The sequence below is a fragment of the Kryptolebias marmoratus genome, linkage group LG22 (genome assembly GCF_001649575.2).
Source record: "Kryptolebias marmoratus isolate JLee-2015 linkage group LG22, ASM164957v2, whole genome shotgun sequence".
NCBI classification, from domain to species: domain Eukaryota; kingdom Metazoa; phylum Chordata; class Actinopteri; order Cyprinodontiformes; family Rivulidae; genus Kryptolebias; species Kryptolebias marmoratus.
Genome location: NC_051451.1, coordinates 25,690,721 through 25,715,214, shown reverse-complemented (window position 1 = coordinate 25,715,214; position 24,494 = coordinate 25,690,721). Strand labels below are relative to the sequence as shown.

Genomic DNA, 24,494 nt, shown 5'->3' with positions numbered 1-24,494 from the left:
CCCCCCCCCCCCCCCCCGCTCCAGACCTGCTGCTCGCAGCTTCCGGCTTGTCGTGCACGACGATCGCTCTCGCGGGAGATGCGTCTTTGTAGGCGAAATGACAATCACACTGTTGTTGTTGTTGTTATCGCTCGCCTTCTAAGGCAAAGGATGAGCGATGATGTCTTTGCCTGTGTTGGCAGAATATTTAATTATCCGCTGGATGGATTTTGATGAAACTTTCAGAAAGTAATCATTGGCTGCCAGAGCTAACTGATATTACAAAACAAACAAAAAATCAACTGTAGCTCTGCTAATTTTACCAATACTGAGCTAAAATATGGTGTGGTTGTAGCTGAGCATCGTCCTCAAGATGTATTTTGAGCTTGACGCATCAGTCAGCCCTGTCTGTTAGCAAAATATCTCATGAACTAACCTGACTGATCTTAATAAAACGCTCAGAAGCTTTTGGAGTCGACCAGGTTCAAGATGGCGTCCCTAGCCTTTATAAAAATGGCTGCAACTCTAGTGAAATTTTCAGACATTGAGCTAAAATTCGGTGTGGTAGTAGCCGAGAGTCGTTCACAGCGCATGAAGGCACTTGAGATTGTGTGTGACGTTATAACGCCGTCGCTCCTCAGCGTGAGGCGGTTTCAGTTCGAAATTCTGAAAGCGTGAAAGCCGGCGGGCGACGTGCATTCCTTCGGGTGACGCCGTTTAGCTTCTTCACGTTCCGGTTCTGCAGAGAGCTGCGGCGGGATGTAACCTTGTGCTGTCCTTGAGGAACGCTTTTAATCAGGAGCTGCTGGAGAATTACCTTTTAGTGGAACAACAACGATCCACAGCCACCGTAAGGAAAGGCTCTAGCGGGTGCAACTGAAGTCGCCAAACAGAATTTTTACCGACTTCATCCTGCTCTGATCGTCCCCTTTTAGTTGGTAATCATCTCTGAACGTGACAAATCTGCTTGTTTTTCATATCCGAGATCTCAGTCTGCATTTCATCCATTTTTTAGGGTTAGTTGCGATGGGAACGGTTCTCCGCTCATCAGCAGATACGTTCTAGATATAACCCTGACTATAGGCCAGATTCTCCAGACAGAGAACGTGTTTTCTAAGAACCAGGTAAATTGAAGCTTCGCTGTGGCGCAGACTTTGCCCTCACAGACAGTTAATGACCAGCTTGTCAGGAAAATCAGCTGTTTAAAGATAATTTTTTTCCAGCTTTTAAAGATATCGCTTGTTGGGATAAAAAGAAAAAGGACTTGTCAGAAGTTGACCGCGTCTTCGTTCTCGGCGCGATAAATTTCTCTGTAGCTTTTAGTTTCAGCTCAAGAGCTGGCTCCTCAGATCTGGTTTATTTCTTGTCATAAGTTTTAAAACAAAAAGCAAACAGCTGGTTTCCACAGCTGTACGGAGAATAGATGCTTGATCTGTCCCTCCTTTAAAAAAAACGTCAATCCATCCGTCTTCTACCGCTTATCTGTGGTCAGGTCAGGAAGGCAGCAGGTCCAGGAGGGAAACGCAGACCTCCCTTTCCTCAGAGAGGATCCAGAATCCCTCCAGAGAGTTCTGGGTCTGCCGCGAGGTCTCCTCCCAGCGGGACATGCCTAAAAAACCTCCAAAGGGAGGCGTCCAGGAGGCATCCTTATCAGATCAGAACCACCTCAGCTGACTCCTGTCGACGAGGAGGAGCAGCAGCTCTACTCCGAGCTCCCCCCAGATGATGGAGCTCCTCACCTCCTCTCTAAGGCCGACCCCGGCCATCCTACAGAGGAAGCTCATTTCAGCCGCTAATATCCGGGAAACAAAAAACCCACTTAAAGTCACATGCACGAAAATATCGCCAGTCGTGGAAAGTCGAGCTGATGATGGAGGATTTTTAGGCCGTCACCCAACCCTACTGTCCAAACTGGGAGTTGTGGGTGATGTATCGGCTTTGACATCTCGCCAAGTCCAGGTGCTTCGTCTTTTTTTAACTTGTTAGATTTGTCACGTCTTGGACGGCAACCTTTGATACCATCATGAACGTAGCCACGTGTTCTGATTTTCAGAGTCGAAACTGAAACGATGTTCGTTTTAAAACCACAAGTAATTTCTAGTATTTTTATGATCGCTCTGCTTCCTTTCGGCTGATGTTGTGGGCTTGTTCCGGGCTTGTTAAAAGGTTGTCTAACCAGCCGAACCGTACGTGCCCCACCTGACCTCTTCCTGTAGCATTCCTCGATAACGCATCCGATCGCCGTTCATAATTAAATTCCAGTTGATGGACTAGTTATCGGTTACTGCTTCGGTTTGTCTGCGTTTCTGAATCCTAATGATTATAAGGGTTAAATGGAATTATTCACCAAATTTAGTTTCATGTAAACGTTTGATGAAAAAAGCTTTTAGCTGTTTGTCATTTTATAGATTAGAAGACGAGCATTGCCACACGATGAAACGTGATTCTTCGTTGCAGCACCGTGCAGATTTATGGTGATTGGTTCATTAATGCACAGCGTTTAGGATCATAGGGGGATCGTTAATAACCTTGACGCCGTAGTGAATGTATCCCAGAATCCCTTGCTGATAGGAGTTTGAAGGAGCGTTGACTGAAAGCCTTGGGAGGACACAAGGAGACGGTGATGTCCTCTGTGCTGAGGGACAGATGCAGGGATTTCCTCCTGGTAATCACAGAAAAACCCCAGAAGAAGTTCCGGTTATTCGAGTGATCAGCATGGCAGCAGAGCGGGGGGGTTTGGCTCACAGAAATGGCTGTAATCCGGTCATTTTTACAGATACGGAGCCGAATGTTGATGCCACACCAAAACCCTTCTGCTCCTTCAGGACCCGTGTTGGCAAAATAAGTCACAGTGAGGAACTTTTCAAGGTGAACCTAATGTGGTTTACAGATTCTGCACCTCGAAAGCTTTGAAATGAGACGAAGTCTGTTGAAATTTAGCGATTTATCACCTGGCAACAAGCAGGAAACTCAGGTTAGGCTGACGTTAGATGGTCGGTTTCAAGTTATAGGACAAAGGGTTATTTCTGAAGACATGGCTGTTATAAAACTTTACTTTAAGGGCCGATAAGGAGGATTATTTGCTCTTTTAGTTACCTGGATTGCTAGATGGTGTCTTTATGGACTCATTTTTACACAAATTTCAACTCCGGCTCACGTTGTCAGGTATTGTGACCTGTATTCATTCGATTATTGCGGATCGTTTCAGGCCTTTTGACTGAGCTGGGATCAGTTTGCATCCTGTTGGCCCTCGTCAGCTCTCCGGCTGTGGGGAAATCCCTGCTCTGTTAGGGGTATCTCCTTGCTCGAAGCATCCGTCCAGAGCCACAATCTGACACTGAGGAAAAGGTCGAAGGTCACTCAGCCGCTGCGCTTCTCATCTCCACTACGGGAGAGCGTTTCTGAAGGAGAGCTATTTGTGTTTTCGTGCTGTGGGAATAATTACCCACTCTTAGATGACTCAATAACGTCGTCCTCTGGATCGTAATTAGCTCAGCAGCGCTACAGCGAGGACCGAACCGTAAACTGTGGCATTCAGAAATCTGGAAATGGGAGCCACCGTCATTCCTCGGTTGATACCATATCCACCCCCGTTGCTGCGGTTATTTTTGCTCTCTTCGTGTGCATTTTATGTTTGGTAAAATAAAACGAAAAGAAGCACGGGCCTCCTGAGTAAAAATACCACGACGGAACCACTCGTTTCAGCAGCAGCTCCTCTACGCCCGACGCTCGGCTCTGTGTTCGGTAGCTGAAGTTTTTTGGGTTTTTTTTGTCCCTGTTGGACTCTCACCAGGGCCTTTCTGTCCTCTCCGTCCAACATTCACACCTCCAGCCTTCATCGTGGGGGTGTGTGGGACAGCTGCCACAGAGTCGCCTGCCTCCTCCGGGTTTTTTACAGCAGAGCCGAGGTCGTCACCAGGATCAAAACGTTCCCTCGGATGTACTCACGTCCTGCCTGTCTGTCTGCGGCTCTGTGTTTGTCCATTTTACAGATATCAGCTTTGATTAGGGCTCTCATCTGCGAGTGGAAGTTAATTCAGTGTCTACTTTGTGCATACTGCCGTATAAAAACACATTTAGTGGTAAATTTCAGACGTTAAAGAGGTGCTCTGTTTAAGATCTCGCTGTGATGCTGCTAGGAGGAGGTGTCTCTCCGCCTGAGTGTGTTGGTTGTATAATTTAAATGTAAAACCGTCTGAAAACACGGATATCGTGCCTTTGCTTGCAAACGCTGTCATGTGGCACCGCAGCATGACGTAAGCTTTAAGGGTAAAATGGTGGGACGAAAACAGACTTAGAGGAATAATAGATTTTTTTTTTTTTTTGCTCCAGGGGACTCAGAAGGAATCAAAATGGCGGTTTGAGACGCTCACGGTGTCAGCGTCTGGGTTTTCCAGAGGAGCGCTGCCGCCGCCATCCGCCAGATGAAACCAAGCGGTTTCAGTTTTTAGGATCGCATTAATTGGCAGTAAATACTGAGGAGCGAGGTTGTTTCCGTGTACGTGAAGCTGGGGTGGTAGTTACTGAAGATCCCCCTGAACTCAACGATGTTTTTATATTTAATTTTTGGAATTATTAAATGTGCTTCAGTATATCAAGGCATGAGGCTGTCGGATGCCATCAATCCATTTTCTTCACTCGCTTCTCCTTTCCAGGTCGCGGGGAGCCGGTGCCTGTCCCCAGCGAGAGGCGGGGGACACCCTGGACAGGTCGCAAGTCCATCGCAGGGACACGTAGAGACAAATGACCGTTCACGCTCTCATTCACGCCTAGGGACAATTTAAGAGTTGACGCTGTTTTGACAACTACGTAAACGAAATGGGTAGGAGCATGTGTTGGGGATGACTCTCAGCTACCACCACGCCAACTTTTATCTTGACATCTGTATAAATGGCCGAGTTACGGCCGTTTTTGTCTTTAGGGTCGGTCAGTTTCGAACCCGGAAATGCAGAAAATGACCCCAAACACCTCCAGGTCACTATAAAAAATTGAAAATGAGCCGTGGACAGACGGCGGTCGTGTTGGGTTAAACTGCAAGAAAGAAGCGCCGCAGGACAGCGTCCAAACACGTGGACACAATGGACGCTTTTCAGGCCCGGTATCCAGCGAAGGTACAGCTGTAGGGACGGGTTTCCCCTCACGATGTTCGAAACATATCCGGGTCTTTGAGAACCTTTCCCACGTTTTTTTAAATTATACTTGTTTTTTCTGCAACGTTTGTCTTTCAGCTTTGTTTACAGTTCAATAAAGAGAGAAAAACCTGCCAAACTTTGCTGAAATAGTTGGATCGGTGTCCTGAAATGTCTGTTTTTATTTCAGCAGGGTGGTAAAACCGACGATTCGATCTGCTGTTCGGGGTTTCTTAATATCCTGTGGCGTGTTTTTTGTTTTTATAAGGAAAAGAAGCAGCAGCAGTCGTCCTAAGCACCTTTTTTTTTATTTTTGGCCTTCCTGTAGCTGCCGGTGTGGCGGCATGTGTGGAATGTGGCTGGTTATCGGCGGCGGCCATCATGTTGCTCGCTGGTTTTGCTGTAACCGTCGCCTGAGCTTGTTTGCATTGTAAATGTGGGATTTGCACCAGCAGCTCCGCTGTGTGTGGGACCAGTGTTGTTCTTTGTTTGTGCGCAAGCTCGGTGCTCGTTTTAGGCAGCCGCAGAATTTCCTTTTCCACATCGAGTGAGCTCAGAGACATTTCTCGCCGCGCTCGCTGTCTCCAGATTAAATGGAGTCATTGTGTCTTCAGGGATGACGCAGAAAACGTCTGGAAGGAAACACGTCTGGGTTTGTGTTTTTGACAAATGCCAGACTTTAAGATCGTAACCCTCGAGCGTAAAATAAAACCAGTTTTTGTCTTTTAGTTGAAGTGATTAAAGAAGAAGAAATTAAACTACTTCTATGCCATTCAGAGTGAATGGTTTTTAAATTGGTGCAGATTAGTGAGGATTATAATCCTTTGACTCTTTTTCAGATTGAAACTTTAAAAAACAATTTATTTTATTTTTTACGCCCGTCCTAAAACAGGACAGATTATAATATGGTGTTATCTGTCCATCTGTGGACAATTTACCCTTTAACCCTTTAACATAGACATGTCAAACTGCACAGCTGGACACCTCGTGAATTGAGAGTGATCCCTATTAATTTCAAGGTCATTGGGTCAAAGGTCAAAATCACAGGTAACCTTTTGTGAATACCTTGTCTGAGAGTTTACTCGGCAGCTGTGTTACGTAGAAATGTCAAACTGCACAGCTGGACACCTCATGAATCGAGAATGATCCCTATTGAGTTCAAGGTCAAAGGGTCAAAGGTCAAGGTCATGGCCGCCACAGCTGATCTGAAACAAACAAAAAAAAGAAATGGTTTTAACTGAACTCTGTTTTTCAGATATTGAGCTCAAATTAGGTCTGAGCTAAATATCCAAACTTGTTTTAAAATGACTAGCTGAAGTGTTTATTTAAGGCTTCGCCATTAGCTGTCTGTTAGCAAAATATCTCACGACAGAGTTTAAAGCCAAGTTCAGCTCGTAGGCCTTGGCTGATGCAAAAATGGTTTCTGATTTCCCCTCCAGCTTGAAGCCTGTCTCTTCTGCCTCTTTTCTTGTCTCGATGGACGCCCCGTTCTTCGTGTCCCTCCGTCGGACGGACTAAAGAGCCCCCTTATCCGGCGGCGCAATAATGCGGTCAGTGTGAGGCACCGGGAATCAAACGCTTCCTGTGTCTCTCTCGTTGGATCCTTCCCCGGGGTTGATGTTTGATCGAGGAGTGATGGCGAGCCAGAGGTTCACAGAGCTGCTCTCTTCTTTATCTCTGGTCGCGGCAGAGCGCCAGGGGCCTCGCCGGGGGGGGTCCTGGCCGGAGGACCGGGACCGGGTAAAGTGGACGGTGCAGCAGAATTAGACGTTTTGACTGAAATGGCAGCCGTCCCCACTGACGTCTCATTTATTTGTGACGGTTTTTACTCCATCAGGCAGGATCACATTAAAGATGGCCTCTTCTTCTTCTCCTTTTTTTATTTTTTTGGGGCTAAATTCTTTGCAGCATATTTTAGGAGGTGGTGGTGAGACACTTGACTCCATTTCTCCCCGACTCTGCGAGGCTTGTTTTTTATGAAATAGTTCTTCGAACACAAATTACTCTAAATTACCCCTGGAAGAGAGGCTTCCCTGTGCAGCCTGACGGCTCGCGGCGGCGCGCACGCCAAGCGGGGCGCACGCCAAGCGGGGCGCGACCTGGTGGTCGGCAAGCCGTTTGGGAATGTTTGGGATTCTTTCACCTACAGTTTGGAGAGAAATAGTTGAACCAGTTGAAAAATCCTGGGCTTCAGTGTTGTTCCGTTCCTCTTTTTTTTTACTTGAGCTGTGAGCAGATTTGTATTAAAAGCTGATTTTAGGCCTTTGAATTTGTCCAGATTTTCCGTTTCAGTTCGTTTCCTCTTCATTCTGTGTTTTCTGGTTCAGTCTAATGATTTTATTAGTTTTTACAACAAATTAAAGTCCCATCGTGCTGCAGTCTCGTTGGAAAACGTTTACTTATCGACTTTCTCGCTAAAGATTCAGGTCGCTCTGCTCCTGAAACTGGTTTATTGAATTTGAATGAACGTTTATAACATTTCTCACTTTAAAAGAAATGCCACAACGGCTTTTTTTTTTTTTTTTTTGCAGTTTGTGTAGGTTTTAAATTTGAATCATAACGGTCTTTAAGACTTTAGGAAAATCTTTCAAATTCATCTGAGCTGAACCTTTTTTAGGGTCTTTGTTTCGGCTGAGTTCAAGAAGAAAATCAGGATTTATATTCTCGGATTCTTTATGATGGAGTGCACATCTTAGCCACGTACTGAATGAAATACTTGGATGCTGGTCAGTTTGTACCCGACCAGATCGTACCCCCCGCTTTGCACCCGGCGCCTGGTTTTTATTATAAAGTTTGGAGCAACGTACCTATTCCAAGCGGGAGTCCCAAGTTTGCACCCCACCTATTCATGCACTCTACTTTGGTGCAAACACAAGGCCTCGGTGTGCTCGTCTCAAATACAGAAAACTGCATTTTAATTGGATTAATTAGATTAAATCATCAGCGTTGGGGTGACATGAAGCAGGTAGATGTGTGTACGAAGAGACCTGTAGAAGACAGCTGCCCGAAATTACAAATATATGATATATTTATAATTCCCCACATGCATCCTGATGGCTTTATTTGTGTGCGTCATACCTTTACCTGCGAACCGCACGTTCAGAGAACCCAGGGAGGGAAAACATATATTTCATGGGGTAAATAAATTGTTCAAGCACTCCTCTGGGTGTTTTTTTTGTCTTCTCGGTGAAACTGGGTTTGAGGATGCTGACATTTTGTTTTAGCCGCTGAAAGTGGAGGGAGGGAGGAGCTGTGGACGGAAACGCTGTGCTGATTTGTGCCGTTTACTCCGTCGGACGCAGTCCCCCGGCTCCTTACGGAGAACCGTGTCGACGACAAACAGAAAAAAAAAAAAAAAAGGCCCAATTCATGCGAGCCGCGGCTCTTCGTTGCAGAAAGCAGCCGTCTCTGCAAAGCTCCACGATCCAGACTGATTTCATTAACGCCGTTTCATGCATTTAAAGCAAAATGCAAGGAATTTAGTCAGCATTTTTTATTCCCGTCAGAGGGTCAGCTTGTGGTTTTATAAAACAAACCCAACCTTTTGTCATCACTGTTATCTTTAAGTCTTTCTAACATCATAATTAAGAGGACAGCATCCTTATCCTCCTCATTTTTCCTCATCCCGCTGTGACCCCTTTAATCCCTGACGGGTTCCTGGATCCTTAGACTTTATTTACTGTAAGCCAGCTCCACACACTAACCTTTAGGTGTCACAGAAATGGAGATTTTTAGTGATTCTTGGGCATCTTTTATTCTCTTTTGAGGCTTTAGTTTCACACAAATCCCAAACTACTAGCATGTCGCCCACCACCTTTCATCCAGAGATATTTTGCTAACAGACCTGTAGTATTTAATGTAGTTGTTAAAGCTTTAAAAACAGATTGCCTGATTCTGGGGATGACTCTCAGCTGCTACTATATCGAATTTTAGCTCAGTGTCTGTAGATTTGACCGAGTTGCGGTCATTTTTTGGGGGTTATTTATTTAGAGACCTGGCCAAAAATGGTGGCAGCACACAAACTTCACAAAACATACAAACCACAGATATCACAGCACGTTTGGAGTGAATCACTATAAACAACCAAGAGATAATACGCCCAGAAAACTAAGAAAAAACATTTAAAAAATCTCTAAAAATGGTCTTAAAAACGACTCGTTCTGCAGCTGATTCCGGTCAAACCGGAAGGATTTTTTTTTTGACACAATCTGTACGAACATTTGACACGGGTCATAAAACTAAACCATCATGTTTGCTGAAGTCAGTTGGCTCTGGCGGCCATCTTGAATGGTGCAGATCCAGTCCACCAGTGAGACATTGTGCTAACGCTGCAGACAAACGAGCTACTGAGGCGTAAAGCGTCTGTCTGCTTGAGTTACAACCTGATTTTACCCTCGAGCGTAGCTGGTTTTTGTTTTCTGATCGATCCGCTGCAGCTCCTGCATGGCATCCCGGCTTGGGAGTGCACGCGTGTCCGTGCACACGTGCGCACGGACTCAAACTGAAGCGCGTCGGCAGCTGCTGCCCGTTACTGAAGGGAGACAGGTTGTCAGATTGAAATAGAACAGATAGGCTTTTTATTTTCCATCATCCGGCGCGGAACGACTTGACATCATCCTATTTCAGTCTCGACAGAAGTAGATGTCTTTGTAGTCGAGTCTTTGTTGGTGGCCATCTTGTTTGAGGCGCCAAAACAGCGGAAGCGTTGATTCTATTTATAAAACCACTTTAAATCTGTCGATGCGTACAGATTTAACCCGACAATCCTGTTTTTGTTTTTTTTTGTGTGCGTTTTCAGGCCCAGATCGCCTTCCTGCAGGGGGAAAGGAAAGGCCAGGAGAACCTGAAGAAGGACCTCGTCAGGAGGATTAAAATGCTGGAGTACGCGCTGAAGCAGGAGAGGTGAGTGCCTTCCTGCCCACACGAGCACTTCGGCTGCGTCTGCGGCGTTTTCGGCTTTCCTGCGGACCTAAAATTAGCCGCCGCCTTGGAGGGATGTGGCACGGGATTCCACATTGGTGGGATTTTTCTCGCTTCGCTGACCTTGAACCCTTCGGCTCTGTGTGCGTAAAGTAGGCGTGGGCCTTAAAGCAAAAACTTTAAGATGTATATCATAGTTTATTTACATTAACTATTACGTTTGCTGCCTAAATAATGTCACACATTCCTTAATAATGAATATATTATTGGTATAATGATGTAATAATACAATGTTATTTATTAGTTATTTCAGCTTTTTCCCCCACCCTCAGGAAAAATTTTAACATTTTTAGCACTAATCTTAAATTCAATCACAAGTAAATGAGTAAAGACCAGAGTGGATTCATTTTAAAAGTAACTGTTCCTGCTGCACAGAATATTTCTTCTTCTCTGCTCCTTGTAAAGTAGCGTAACGAGCTGAAGTCGATGAATTAATTAGCGGGTTATTAGCAGTAGGTTGTATATCATCCGCTAGCATGCTAACTCTTGTAGCTTGAAACAAACGGAGGCGACCGACAGGGGTTATCGGCAAGATAACGGGATGATCCCAATTGATTTCAAGATCACAGGCGAACCTTTTGTGATTTGGGATTGTTTGAGAGAATTCCTGCTTTGGATTTTTATTCCTCTGACTGTTTTCTGACGGTACTCTTGTTTTTTTTTACAGTAAATTTTATGATTTATTTTGAACGATACTTTTTATTTTATTTGCCAACTAATATACAACTTTAGTTTTATATTTAGATTTTATCTGGTCGACACTTTGGTGAACCTAAGATGTTTCTAAACGAGTTTTATAAATAAAGTTTGAGTGATTATTTATCTACCAGAGTTTTATGAAAAATGAAAAGTCAATATAACAGACGAGCAAGTCTTCTTTCAGTCTTTGTTTTGTATATCAATCATTTCAGGGCAATTTTGTTGATATTTTTTATCATTTTTTAAATTATTTTCTTTTTAATATAACACACAGAGCCTCGTACAATAAGGTCCTTTACAGAGATTTATTTTCTGCTTTCAGAGCGAAGTACCACAAGTTAAAATACGGGACGGAGTTGAATCAGGGTGACATGAAGCCTCCGAGTTACGACTCCGGTAAGTCTGCCGAGTCCCAAACCAGCCGGCTTCAGCTCCTCGCACTAAATCAGCCGCGGATTCTTTCGCTCGGATTTCTCAGATGACAGCGCCGCGGCGCGCGTGACGCCAGCGTTTCGTGTCGGAGCTTGTCCGTTTGCCTCGCGCCGTCCTGAAAGCTGCGTTGCGAAAAGTGAGTTCTGGGAAAAACAAACTCAAAAAGGATCATGGAGACGTGTGTGACGGCGTTTAGAGCCTTGAAGGTTGCTCATAAACGACACAGTTGAGCCATTTTGTTTCACCCTGATCAAAAAACAGTTCTTTAAAGAACAGTAAAATTAACCACATTGTGTTGCGGACGTGGGCGGCCCCGAGTGGATTCTCGGGGTGTCAGAAGTTCATTATTCACTCCACAGAGTCGATGCTATGCGGCGCAGTTTGTCCCAGAAAGGCTGCCGTAGCCTCTGTGGGACGTTTGAACCCTGCAGAACGAACAAAATGTCTGCAGATATTAGCTGGAGTCATCGTAACGTGACTGACTTCAGTAATGACCCGATGCTAATCGCGTTAGCTTCTCTATGGGGTTTTCAATGCTAAGTTAGCATCTATGCTAGTTGCTGGTCAGCAGATTAACAGGGTTTTTTCGCATCTTCTGCTCTTTATTATATTAATCAGTGTTTATGGGATTTGTAAGTTTGTCTTAAGCTCTCCAGCTGCCTCCTGGTGTTCATTCGTAGACGGATCGTCGTATCGCAGCCCGCGAGGCGCCCAAAACGTCCAGCTCCCGTTTATTTTTCTTTCCATCGCTCTGTGATCAAGTCGTCTGCAGCCATTTAGTCAGACGGCGATGCTTCCTCTCCTCCTCCTCCTCGTTTTTATTCACGAGAGCCGCTCAGAGTGCAGAAGCCTTGAAGTGTTGATGAGTTTAGGGGAGGTGAAGCAGAGAGGTGTTAGATGAAAGAAGAGGAGGAGGAGGAGGAGGAAGGGAGGTGTTCCTGGTGTGATGGCTCACCTGCCCGCCCATCACCCCTCTAAATTAGCTGTGACCCACTTTCGAAGGCAGATATCAGCCTCCTCAGCTCGCCTGCGTTGGGCATCGGATTCCATCTTTGTTTTTACAGAAGACGTCCAAAGATGGCGGCGGGTTGTTCAAGTTTAACAAAAAAAATTTAATTTAATTACCTGAAGGGTAAATTTGGTAGTGATGTTTATGAAACCGGGGAAATGACGTTTTCTGTGAACATGAAGCGTGAAAAGCTGAGAGCTGAAACGAGAAAAAGCTAAAAGAGGCGAAAGGTTAGCTGGAATCTGAAAGCTGCAAAAAGACAGCTAAAGGCAGCTAAACACTAACTGAAAACAGGAGAAGGCTAGCTAACAGCTAAATGTAACTAGAAGCTAACTGGAAGATAAAAGCAGCAAAAGGTTATAGCTAGAATCTGCAAAAGACTAGCTAAAACCAACTAAAGAGTTCCAAAAAGCATCAGAAAAGTAGCTAAAAGCAGCAAAAGGGTAGCTAAAAGCAGCAAAAGGGCAGCTAAAAGCAGCAAAAGGGCAGCTAAAAGCAGCAAAAGGGTAGCTAAAAGCAGCAAAAGGTCAGTTAAAAGTAGCAAAAGGTCAGCTAAAAGTAGCAAAAGGGTAGCTAAAAGCTAATCAAAAGCTAAAATAGTTACAAGGCTAACTAAAAGTACCATAAAAACACAAAATGAGACCAGCTACTGTCTGCTGGAGCAGATTTTAAAGAGAACAATGTTTGAGGGAATTAACAGATCTCAGTGTGTTTCTGTGGAGCAACTATTTGTAAATAAAGTTAAATTTTTAAAAGTATAAAAACTAAAACTCCCATCAGCCGCCTCCTGAATGAACTGAAGGTTTTAACCAAGTAGGCAGATTGTGAATAAACATATGGGGGACAAAGAAGAACTGAATCAACGTTCACAGAAATCAGCTTTTTCTTTAAATATCGACGCTCCGTTTTCAGAGACCGCCGTTTCTGTCGTTCACTGAAGGCGTTCACTCAGCGGGAATAATGCCGGCTGCTCGCCGAGCCCTGATTTGTGTCCTTCTCTTCCCTTTCAGACGAGGCCAACGAGAACGAGACCTCCGGATTGCTCAACAATCAGCTGTCCTGGAAACAAGGCCGGCAGCTCCTGAGGCAGTGAGTCCGCCTGAATCCGTGTAGAAAGTAACCGCAAACCGACGGGCTTGGAGTCACATAATCCTGGTTGTTGTGAATGTGTAGCAAGCTTGTTTTAAATGAACAAGCTTCTGTGGCCGAACAGACCGCGGTGAACGGCTCCCTCACCTGGACGGCTGCTGTCATTACACCCTCACTGTGCCCCGGGGCGTCAGCAGCTTAGGGATCATCTCGTCCTACGATCCAGTCTGTCTGTTTTAACTCGCGAGTCTTCGGCCGGCACCTTCGCCCACTTCCTCGGAGCGCCGCAGGTCATCCCCCGTCGCCTCGGGGATGAGGGAATATTTGGTGTTAAGTAGACCACCGCCTGAGGCTGCGGCGCTCAGAACTGTTCCATGGTACATTATTAAACCACGGAAACTGAGTCGGCATAAGAAACAAAGTTTAACGGAATGGGGCACTCTCAGCAGCTTTCCCGTCCAGATTTTCTACAGTTTTTGCAGCGGAATGTCGGGAGGTTGAGTTCTCTGTATGAACTCATTGATGTTTTATAACAAAAATTAGCTTTAATTAATTTAAATGCAACATGTTCCCATCATTTCACCTGCAGAAGGAGCTCATTTTAGCTCCAGATCGATCCGTTTCTGAGCCAACAGGTCTCCGGCCCGTTCTCCTCTTTGCAAATTATTCCTATCAACATAAACGACTAAATAAAGACCATATTGTGGCCTTTTTATTATATAAATAAGCAACAAACATTTTAGAGACACTAAGGTGCAGCTTGATGCTTCATTTCTCTCAAAGTTGGCTCCTTTTTTTTTTACTCATTTTCCTCAAATGAATTAGTCGTTCTGTTCAAACTGAAATAATGAAGCTCGTACAGATTTCTTCCACAGAACTATACTTTTTTTTGTCTAACTTTGAAAAAAGAACCTCTAAATGTGCAGAAGGTTAAAAAATATACTTTTATTTAGGGGGAGTGATGTTGAAAATGTTGTTAAAATGGTTGTAAAGCTTCAGATTTTTTTTACATCGGATGATTTATGCACACATGAAGTAAAGAAAATTGTTTCAGATTTGTAAAAAAATAACAATTTTAAAAACATTATTACAGCTGGATTATCTTATCAATCGGTGACATGTTTAAATTACAATTTTTAGCATCTTATTATCGAGGAGCCAGAGTTGGGCGCTTGTTTTGGTAACGGGGACGAGAAGAGGTCGCACAGCGGCGCCGGCTCGGCCCGGGAGTAAACGCTCGTTAATCACCTGCGGTTTAACGAACTCGTTGCAGGTACCTGCAGGAGGTGGGCTACACGGACACCATCCTGGACGTGAAGTCCCAGCGAGTCCGAGCCCTGCTGGGACTCGCCGGGGACGGAGGAGGGAAGACGGGCGAGCGGGTCAGTGCCGAGCCGTTGGTCAACGGGACGGACTCCACGGCGAAGGGCTTGGGCACCAAGGGGTGAGCGCTCGCCGCCAGAACCATCGGCTGTTTTTAATTTATTTAGCGTCTTTAGAGGCTGAGAAACGAAACGGTTTCGTATAATTTCGGTTAATTCTGAAAAGATGAGCTTCACAGAACCGTGTGCCGGTGCCTCCGCAGGAAAGCCGACCTCTCCGACACGAGCGCCGTGCTGGAGGCCTTCAAGTTGATCGAGAACGCGGCGGCTGAGCTCAGCGACGAAGACGAGGAAGAGGACAGCGAGGGCAGAGACAGGACTAACGTGGAGTCCAGGACGGTAAGGGACCGGCCCGTCCTCGGATTGGGTGCCGCGAGACCCAAACACATCGTAAATAATCGCCTTTTTCTTCCCGCGCAGATCGTGAGGAAGAACACCCCGTCTTCATCGCCGGCCAGCATGGACACCAGCGAGGACCCCGACACGGAGGAGGCGTTGAAGAGCTTCGACTTCCTGCCCCCCGACGACATGGACACGTCGTCGGAGTCCCGAGGGACGGGGGACGGCACAGACTGGGGTGAGTCGTGGGTGAAAAGCTGAGATAAAAAAGAAAACGACTTCATGAAGTTCCTGCCATTCATTCGTCATGCTGTGGTCATGGGAGCGTCTCTGTTTGACCCATTTATGTGTAATCTGTTTCGCTGTGTGTCCCCATTTATCCAGTCTCCAGTCCTCTGTCGTCAGGTCAACCCGAGTCCCTTCGAGTCGTGAACCCTGCAAGCCTTCGTCACGCTGATGGGTTTCCGTAGTTAGCGCAAAATGATTGGCCCGTTGATGGAAATTCACGTTTATCTTTTTCGCTGATTTGGCTTTTATTGCGCCTCGTGGCGTCGGCTCCTTCGTGCCGACAGGAAATAAATTGTAGAGATAAATCAGGAGAGGCCTGGGAGTCCCGCTTCCAGCTGTTTTCAGCGTCCCCCGCTTACTCCCGGAGGTCCGAGGAGCCTCCAGCGGAGTAAGAGAGGCGCCTGCCTCGGCCTGGGCGGTTCCTCAACAGCCTCTCGCTCTGGTTTTGTTCCTCCTGTGTAGAAAAAGATGACCAGGGTCCGATTTCTGAGGCCTGGGACGTGGACCCGGGCCTGATAACCAAACTCAAGGAGCAGTACAAAAAGGAGCGCAAGGGGAAGAAGGGGGTGAAGAGTAAGTCCCGTTAGGCATGGCTGCCTCCCTCTTCTCTCTTTGTAGATCCTGACTTTTTCTAAGTTCAGCCAAATAGCTTCAAACCCAAAACAGAACATCTTTGTTGTTTTGGTTTTCCTCATTTCTTCCCTGTTATGCCTCTTCAGCCCTTCTGAGGGCTTCCTGTCCTGATTTCCCTTCTCAAATACAACCCCAATAGGAAAAAACGTCGGAACGTTGTGTTAAATGTAAATAAAAAAACAGAACGCGATGGTTCCATTCACGGTGGAACACAGTAAACATATCGAATGTTGAAACTAAGAAGAAAAAAAAGGTCATTTTGGATTCATATGGCAGCAACACGTCCATAAAGATGTCGTTCCAGATGTTTCCCTCTGTGCAGCATCTCCTCTTCTTCTCCCATCAGTCTGTAAACATCTGGACCTGAGGAGAGTCCTGGATGGGAGCAGATGTTGCTCTAAAACCTGGAGATCCTTTCCAGAGGCACTAATGCACCCCCATACCATCAGAGAGGCAGGCTGACCTCAGAACAGTTCTCCTCTTTGGTCCAGAGGAGACACATCTGTTCACATCTGGCTTCTCCTCTGCCTGATAGAGCTTTAAGCAGCGTTTGTGGACGTCACGGTGAGCTGTGTTTACAGACAGTGTTCCTGAGCAGAACCAGAACCAGAACCTGTCAGCCTGGAGAACAGATTCAGCCTCTAAAAGCTTGTTTTATCTCCACTCCTCTTTCAGACCTGCTGATAATTAATCTAACGAGTAACAGAAAGCTGCTCCAGATGTTTCTTATTAGAACCACTCACTTTTACAGCCTTTTTTAAGACGTGTTGCTGCCATAAAACTCAACATTTTTCTTATTTTCTTCATTTAATCTTTACTACGTTCCACCGTGAATAGAATAAAGATTTTTATTTACATTTTACTGGACGTCTCGGCGTCTTCAGTGATTGGGGCTGTAAACTTTGATGCTTGGTGCATGTCTGTCCGCTCCATCCGTTCTCGCCCTCATCGTGTCCACAGTGGTAATTCTCAGAGACTCATGTGATAATAACACCATCTGTGTCCCATCTGGGCTCCCGTAGATCCTGCAGTCATCTGTTTCTGTCTTCTCTAGTCATTACGACATAATGATCACCATCTTTATCCTCATCTGTCAGCCGTGTTGGTGCTACAGTCACAAATATTTCAGCTGCTGCTGTAAACTGATAGCTAATGAAAGCTTTGTTTTCTCTGTGGTTCTGACTCAACGGGATAAAAACCCCTACTTCAGCTGTCAGGCGAGCTCTGCTTCCTTCCCGCTGCGATTGATCATGAGATCAACAGCTCACTCCATCGCACCTCTCTTCCTCACTTGACTCCGGCGCCTCCTTTTACACTTTCTGCTCTTCTGATTTAACACATTTCAGTTTTTTTTTGTTTTTTTCCTCCCCTCTTTCGCTCTTGGGGTGCTTTATCACTCGGGTGGGTGTGTGGAGCAGGGAGGGAGTTTAAAGGAGTCGACTCAAACTCAAACCGCTCTGACTCTTAAAGACTCGAGACTTGTCCGACGGCGAACGCAGGGAGGAATGCATGTCGCCCGCCACCGCTCACGTTCTGAACCGGGACCGGGCGTGTGTTGATGTCATGTTAACTTTTAACGGGTCGAGGATGACTCTCAGCCACCGCCACGTCAGGTTTTAGTTCAGCTCGTTAACGAAGTTCGTGAGATATTTTGCTAACAGACAATCAGAGTTGACGTTATTGGTTAACTCTTAGCACTTGGGGTGTGTTTTGGGGATGACTCTCAGCTACTAACGCGCCGAAATTTAGCTCAATAACTGCAAAACCGACTGAGTTATCATGCTTTTTGAGTTCACGTGGCTGTGGCAGCCATCTTGGGTTGAGTTGAGCCGTTGTAGCCGTCCGCTGCTTCAGGAGATGCTCAGATTTTTTTGGCCGGACGGAAACGAAGTCACTTTCTCCACACAGTCCACCCTCTTCTTTTATGGTTTCTGTTGTTCCTTCCTTTTCAGCGCTGCTTCCCTCCCCTCTGTAGTCCACGTGTATGCGCTCATTTCTGATTATTATTTTATTATTTTCTACACTTGCTTTCACCGTCGGTCAGATTTGTTGACTTTTAACCCCCGGCTCGTTGACAGGGCCCAACCGGTCCAAGCTTCAAGATATGCTGGCCAACCTGAGGGACGGTGAGGACTTGTCCCACATGCAGCCTCCGCCCGCCCCTCAGTCCCGGCCCAACGTGGCCCGCTTCAACGAGCACGATGGGAACCGACCGGACGAAGGTGCCCGAGCAGTCTGATCTCACGCCGTCTCTGCTCGCGTCGACTGGCGTGTTTAACCGTTTGTTCTCTCTCTCTCCCCCGCCGCCACGCAGTTGAGGCGCTCACTTTCCCCCCCACCTCAGGAAAGCCGTTCATCATCGGGCCGGACGAGGCCATGGAGAACGTTTTGGGCCTGGGGGATCTGGCCGGGCTCACCGTTGCCAACGAGGCCGACAGTCTGGCGTACGACGTGAGTTTGGAGGAGGACAAATGCAGTTCTGGCGCCGTGAAAAGCGCTTTCTGCCACTTTTATCGATTCGTTTCTCATCCATTCCCTGATCTGAGACCAACCCTCTCAGTAATGTCAAAGTCACTTATTGCTGTAAAAGCTTTCATTAAATACATTTTGAACACTTATCATAATAATTTTAGGCTAAAAAGCAATTTGAACTTGCTTTAAAGGTCAAAACGGACCAGAAGAATCTGAAAAATGGCCTTAGTTAGAGTTTATTTCTACATTTAAAGTTAAATTCTGATGTTTTGTCCTCAGATCGGCAACAACAAGGACGCCATGAGGAAGACGTGGAACCCCAAGTTCACCCTGCGGAGCCACTTCGACGGGATCCGCGCTCTGACCTTCCATCCCGTGGAGCCCGTCCTCGTCACCGCCTCAGAGGACCACACGCTCAAAATGTGGAACCTTCAAAAGACCGCTCCCGCCAAAAAGTACGTCTGCGCAGACGTCGCGTAAAACGCAAAAAAACCCCAGAAAATGATGATTAGCAAATCAAATTACTGGGAGTTAAAGCTGCTCAGATAGTTAATCCGTCATGTAACATGAAAGAAAGTCAATAAAAATTGAATTTATTTAAAATTTACATTATTCCAGTGAACTTTACGGCATAAAAAAGGTGATTTGAATTGATAAATTTAGAAAATGACGTGCAGATGCCAAAATAGGAGTTAAATTTACGACAGTAAATGGGACGAGAGAGGACTTCCTGTATGTTGATAAGGTTTAATTAACATAATAAAGGCTTATGAGTCGTGAGAATAAGTCAGATAGTCTACATGAAGACAAACAAGATGATTATCATGAAAGCTTGTTTGAAACATGAAAGAAAATGAGGAAGATGAATGTTTAACGTTAATATTTGTATTATATTTATATATTTGTATAAACTGTCCCTCGTCGTTTGCAGGAGCACGTCTTTAGATGTGGAGCCCATCTACACGTTCAGAGCTCACAGGTAAACTCCGAGAACTCGCAGGAACCGAGGTTTGTTTTAACCGCGGCGGTTTGGAGGATTGAATGTTCCGGTTCGTTTCAGGGGAGCCGTGCTGAGTGTGGTGATGAGCAGCACAGGCGAGCAGTGTTTCAGCGGAGGCGTTGATGGCACCATCCAGTGTTGGAGCACCCCCAACCCCAACATTGATCCCTACGACTCCTACGGTAACGTAGCGTTTGCTTTTCTTTTTGAACCATCCATTCTGCCCGACGCTGAGCGACCTGCCTCCTTCACAGACCCGTCGGTGCTGCGTGGGGAGCTGAGCGGACACTCGGACTCGGTTTGGGGTTTGGTGTACAGCAGCGCCCACCAGCGCCTCCTCTCCTGCTCCGCGGACGGCACTGTCAGGCTGTGGGACGCCAACACCACCTCCCCGGCCCTCGCGGTGTTCAACGAGAACAAACGTAGGTGTCTGCGGTGTTTCTGACGGGGTTCCTGCACAGCTTTTTAAAAAAAAAAGAAGCGTTTTGAGCGTGGGGGGGGGAAAGGACGATGCAGTACGGAAAAACATTAATGCTTCCGATCAAATAAGCACAGGATGTTTTCTCGTTGAATTCTTTTTTTGTTTCGTTGCAATTTATAAACCAGGGGTCTCCAATCTTGGTCCTCTTTGGGCCACCATCCTGGTTTCTCTGCTCCAACACACCTGATTCAGAGGTTAAATCACCTCTTCATGTTCTGCAGAACCCTGTTAATCACCCATTGATTCAGATCAAGTGTGTTGGAGCAGAGGAACAAGTAAAACATGCAGGATGGTGGCCCTGAGGACCAGGATTGGAGACCCCTGTTCTAAACGGTTCTGCCTCAGATGATAAGTTTTGTTGTCTAACGAGGTTGAAATTAGAGCGTGACACGGGGTGGGTTTTCAGTCCCTTTGCTTCATTTAGTCTTTAGGAAATCCGTTGAATCTGACCCGATCCGTTCCTCATTTTTACTTAGATTTCTTTGTGTTTTACATCAAAATTCATCTGCGGTGAAACAGGACAGCATTTGTTGCCTCAAACAAAAACCCTCCTCTAAAGGGCACAAAACAGAAACAACACATGGCCTACGGTCCCTGAAGTTTGTCTGTGGTGGATCAGCTGCTAAGTCCCTGCTTTTAGCTTTTTTTTGGAGGTCAGTTAAGGTAAAAAAACGGGTCACAGCGTGTTTGTCTCAGCTGAACGAAGCCGAACGTAACAACTGATTCAGTGAGTCGTTGTTTCCTTTAAACGGCGACGTTAACTTCTGTTTGAAACGAAAACAAACTGAACGGCATCGCCTTCACAGACTGCAGCTGAGGTTTGGGGAAAAGATGCAGCTGCGGCGTCGATCTACTTTCCCGCTCCTCGGAACATTTCAGTCGGGATAATTTGACATTTTCCTGCCGGTTCCTGGAGCTCAGCGGACGGATCGGTTTCTCCGTCGCTGCTCTCGGAATCTCGGCCGGAAGGCGCCGTGGGATTCTGGGCCGTGTAGTTCTTCTGACTGGCGTTACAGCGTAGGCTCAGTAGAAGGAAACTACAAAAATGGCGGCACCTGTCCTGTTTTTTAATTTTTATTTTTGTTTTTTGTTTCATGACCCGTTAGCGTCTTGTCTGAATGAACCCAATCGTTGCTCATTTTTCTTTATTTCTGCTGATTATTAAACTAATACTTGTAGAGTTTGCTGCTTTTTAGTCACAGCAGAAAATCTTATAAACATTCTTCCTTTTTATTATAAATATTGGACTTGAAGCTTCTAGTTTAAAGTGTTCCCTGCTGTTCATCTGTTGTTTTAAACATAAAGATAATGAAACCACAGCAACAAACAAACATTTACAGTAAATTTAGACATAGAGCTGTGTGTAGGAACCCGGATTTCATTGATATGTTTTGCCGTATTTGTTTCTCTGGAGTTAAACGGCGTTTTGTTTGTGCACCAGAGCTGGGCATTCCCTCCTCCGTGGACTTGGTGTGCAGCGAACCGGCTCACCTGGTCTCGTCCTTCACGAATGGCCAGATCGGCCTCTTCAACATGGAGACCCGCCAGCTGGTCCTCAGCCTGGAGTCCGGCTTGGAGCCGGGTGAGTTCGGAGGTCAAACCGGCGCCGTCGACGCCAAACAGCGTCGGGGAAATGTAAACCTTGTTCTTCTTCTTCTTTTAACCAGACACGCCCTGTCAGATCAACAAAGTCCTCAGCCACCCCACCCTTCCCATCACCATCACGGCGCAGGAGGACCGACACATCAAGTTCTTCGACAACAACAGCGGGAAGCTGATCCACTCCATGGTGGCCCACCTGGACGCCGTCACCAGCTTGGCTGTGGACCCCAACGGACTTTATCTCATGTCAGGCAGTGAGTACCTGTCCGCCGGCGGCAAAAAGACTGGGTCGGTTGGCCGTTCAAGCCTTAAAGCTGTGAAAATATGGAATTTATCAAGTTTTGATTTGGATTTTTATGCCTCTAAAACCATTAAATGGTTGTTTTGAGGGATAACGTGACTCAAACTCATTAAGGTTTTTGTAAAAATTGGCTCAGAAAGCAGCAAATATTCCTTGTTTAAATCCAGAGATCAGTTATGGAAATTCTCCGGAATATCTCGGCTCGTTTCGTCGGATTGTAGTCCCACATTTAGTTGTTTTCCTCCCGAGAATGACTCGACTTCTGTCGTCCTCGCAGCTTTCAGTCGCCGTTTCTTCTCAGAAGAAGAAGAAGAAATTCACCTTTTCCCGTCTCCCTCTGACTCCGTTTACATCCGGGGATTATTTTACCGTCCGAATGTAAACAAACGACCCGTAACTGTTGGCAACAAAAACACAATTCTGCTGATTTTGCTCATTTATTGCAAATTATGCCGTAGACTTTTGGTATTGAGTGATGAATATTTAGTGCTTATTTATTCCTACAAAAACACTAAAAAATGGTTTATTTTGACTCTCTTGAAGCCTATTATGGCTTCAAAGCAGCCATCTTTAGTCAAAATGAAAATTGTTTCGCAAAGCAACAAGAAGTAAAAACGCAAGTTCACGCGTCGATTTATCAAGTTTTCAGCTGAGAAAATAAAAATTGATTTGATCCGAGTTGAGAGGAAAAAAGAATCGATCAAACTCTGATGAGTGGAGACAAGAAATCAGACTCTGAGTCTAAAACATTTCAAAAAATCACACAAAGGAGTTTCACTCTAATGTCCTGAGCCGTCACAGCTCCGAGTCTGATTTTATTTTTATCCGTTTTATGTTTTCTTTTATAGTTTTAGGCTGAAATGTTGGTGGTTTTTATTAGAAACCAGGAAATAAAAAAATGAAATGTTAAACTGTCGACAAGAACCTGGTTCTTTATTTAGGAATCTTAAAAAAAAATGAGATTAATGAGGCGTTTAAACGTCCTGAACGGTTAAAGAGACTCGTGAGAATCCAGACAGGTGCGGGGCCGCTCAGTTGGGTTTGTGGCAAATTTTTTTTTTTTTAAAGTTCGCTTCAAATTGCTGCTGTAATTCCGTTCTTGTAAACGAACGAGGCGCCCCGCCGGGTGGAAATCACTCGGTGAGAACAGAAAAAGGGGGCGTGGTTTCACCCCGGCTCACGTTTGGACTCCAGGTCTTCATCGGACCAGAGGAGCCGTTTGAACCCTTTACCTGTTTTTACCGAATGATTCCTCTGGTAACATTTGGTTCGTTTCAGGTGTTATTTTGTGAAATAAAAGCTGTGGTTCCTTGTGAACAGGTCACGACTGCTCCATCCGCCTGTGGAACCTGGAGAGTAAGACCTGCATCCAGGAGTTCACGGCTCACAGGAAGAAGTTCGAGGAGTCCATCCACGACGTGGCGTTTCACCCCTCCAAGTGCTACATCGCCAGCGCCGGGGCCGACGCGCTCGCCAAGGTGTTCGTATGACGTGGAGCTGCACGCGTCCCCCCTCGCAGCCTCGCCTCTCTGTCTCCTGCGATCAGGGACCAATAGAGACTCAGCGGGGGACGGACCCACCTAGCAGCCCGCCGGTCTCCTGTCGGACCTGCAGACTACGTCGCCGCCTCAGAGAGGGTCGGCGGCTCTCTGGTCCCCCCCCTCCTCCACCACGCCCTCCATCCAGGCAGGCCTGGGTGTGCCTGGCCACAGAGCCCCCGCAGACAGACTCAAGCTTACCCTCCGCGAAAAGGAGGCTCAGGACAAGTGTTATAGAAGAGTGGCCCCCCCCTCTTCCTCTCCTTGCTTACCCCCAGTTCCCTCGACCTTTGACCTCTTAGAAAAAACCAAGTCCAGCCCTCGCCCCCCTTTTTTTCTCCAAGTCCGGTTCTGTTCTGTGCAGAAGGTCCAGCTTCCTCCTCTCTGCTTGCTGACCTGCCTTTAATTTCCTTTTTTTTAAAAAAAAAGAAACAAAAAAAAAAAAAAACCTCTATTGCGAAATGTGCCTTTGCTTTGAAAAGGTCTTTAAAATGTTCTTTTAAACGAGCTCGTTTCGGGGAGGGGAGGGGACGGCAGGGAATCAGAGCGGGTGGGGTCACCATGTTGTCCGTTTTAACATTGGATGTAAAATTACAAATGCTTATAATAAACAAAATATATATTCAGTCTTAAAAATTTACTGTGCGGCGCGAGTTTCGGGTGCTTCTTTTTATTTAGTTTTATTTTAATTTTATTTCTTTTTTTTGATGAGTGCGGTTGGGATAAAATCAAGTTCTGTGTGTTTCAGGGCGAAGCTGGTACCACGACACGGACATTAAATATCCGGCTCGTCCCGAGTCAAACATCCTGGTTCTGGAATGAACCAACCAGACTTGGTTCTGGGTTCCGGCCCGTTTGAGTTGAATGCGGTGCACTGTCTCCACTCCGATGTGATGTTTCATGTCCTGGTTTTTACAGTAGTCCCGTCGTGTTTAGCAGGAAATTAGTGCAGTACTTTAGGACTATTTGAGAATGAGATGACCCTTCAAATGCTGACGGGAGACAGACGTCCTGCGGTTCCGGTTTACTGTAAATTGAGAGGTTTAAAAAAAATGAAAAAAGAAGAAGTTGTACGCAGAGAGTATAGCTTCTGATGAGCCATTTTCTCAGTCACTGGGTTGTAAATGAAAGTATGTTCCAA

General features: G+C 46.0%; 1 protein-coding gene across 1 annotated transcript in view; it reads left to right on the top strand.

Annotated features, from left to right (window-relative positions):
* Positions 1 to 23,831, top strand: part of LOC108248139 (striatin, calmodulin binding protein) — a 25,780-nt gene extending 1,949 nt beyond the window's left edge. The window contains exons 2-17 of the mRNA XM_017436694.3: positions 9,907 to 10,010; positions 11,110 to 11,183; positions 13,239 to 13,317; positions 14,591 to 14,761; positions 14,903 to 15,038; positions 15,120 to 15,276; positions 15,789 to 15,899; positions 18,038 to 18,181; positions 18,274 to 18,410; positions 18,711 to 18,886; positions 19,363 to 19,410; positions 19,492 to 19,613; positions 19,686 to 19,853; positions 21,354 to 21,494; positions 21,580 to 21,768; positions 23,136 to 23,831. Of these exons, the coding sequence (XP_017292183.1) occupies positions 9,907 to 10,010; positions 11,110 to 11,183; positions 13,239 to 13,317; positions 14,591 to 14,761; positions 14,903 to 15,038; positions 15,120 to 15,276; positions 15,789 to 15,899; positions 18,038 to 18,181; positions 18,274 to 18,410; positions 18,711 to 18,886; positions 19,363 to 19,410; positions 19,492 to 19,613; positions 19,686 to 19,853; positions 21,354 to 21,494; positions 21,580 to 21,768; positions 23,136 to 23,305 (2,127 nt within the window). The 3' untranslated portion in view covers positions 23,306 to 23,831. The remainder of the gene's footprint in view (positions 1 to 9,906; positions 10,011 to 11,109; positions 11,184 to 13,238; positions 13,318 to 14,590; positions 14,762 to 14,902; positions 15,039 to 15,119; positions 15,277 to 15,788; positions 15,900 to 18,037; positions 18,182 to 18,273; positions 18,411 to 18,710; positions 18,887 to 19,362; positions 19,411 to 19,491; positions 19,614 to 19,685; positions 19,854 to 21,353; positions 21,495 to 21,579; positions 21,769 to 23,135) is intronic.
* Positions 23,832 to 24,494: the final 663 nt, after the last annotated feature.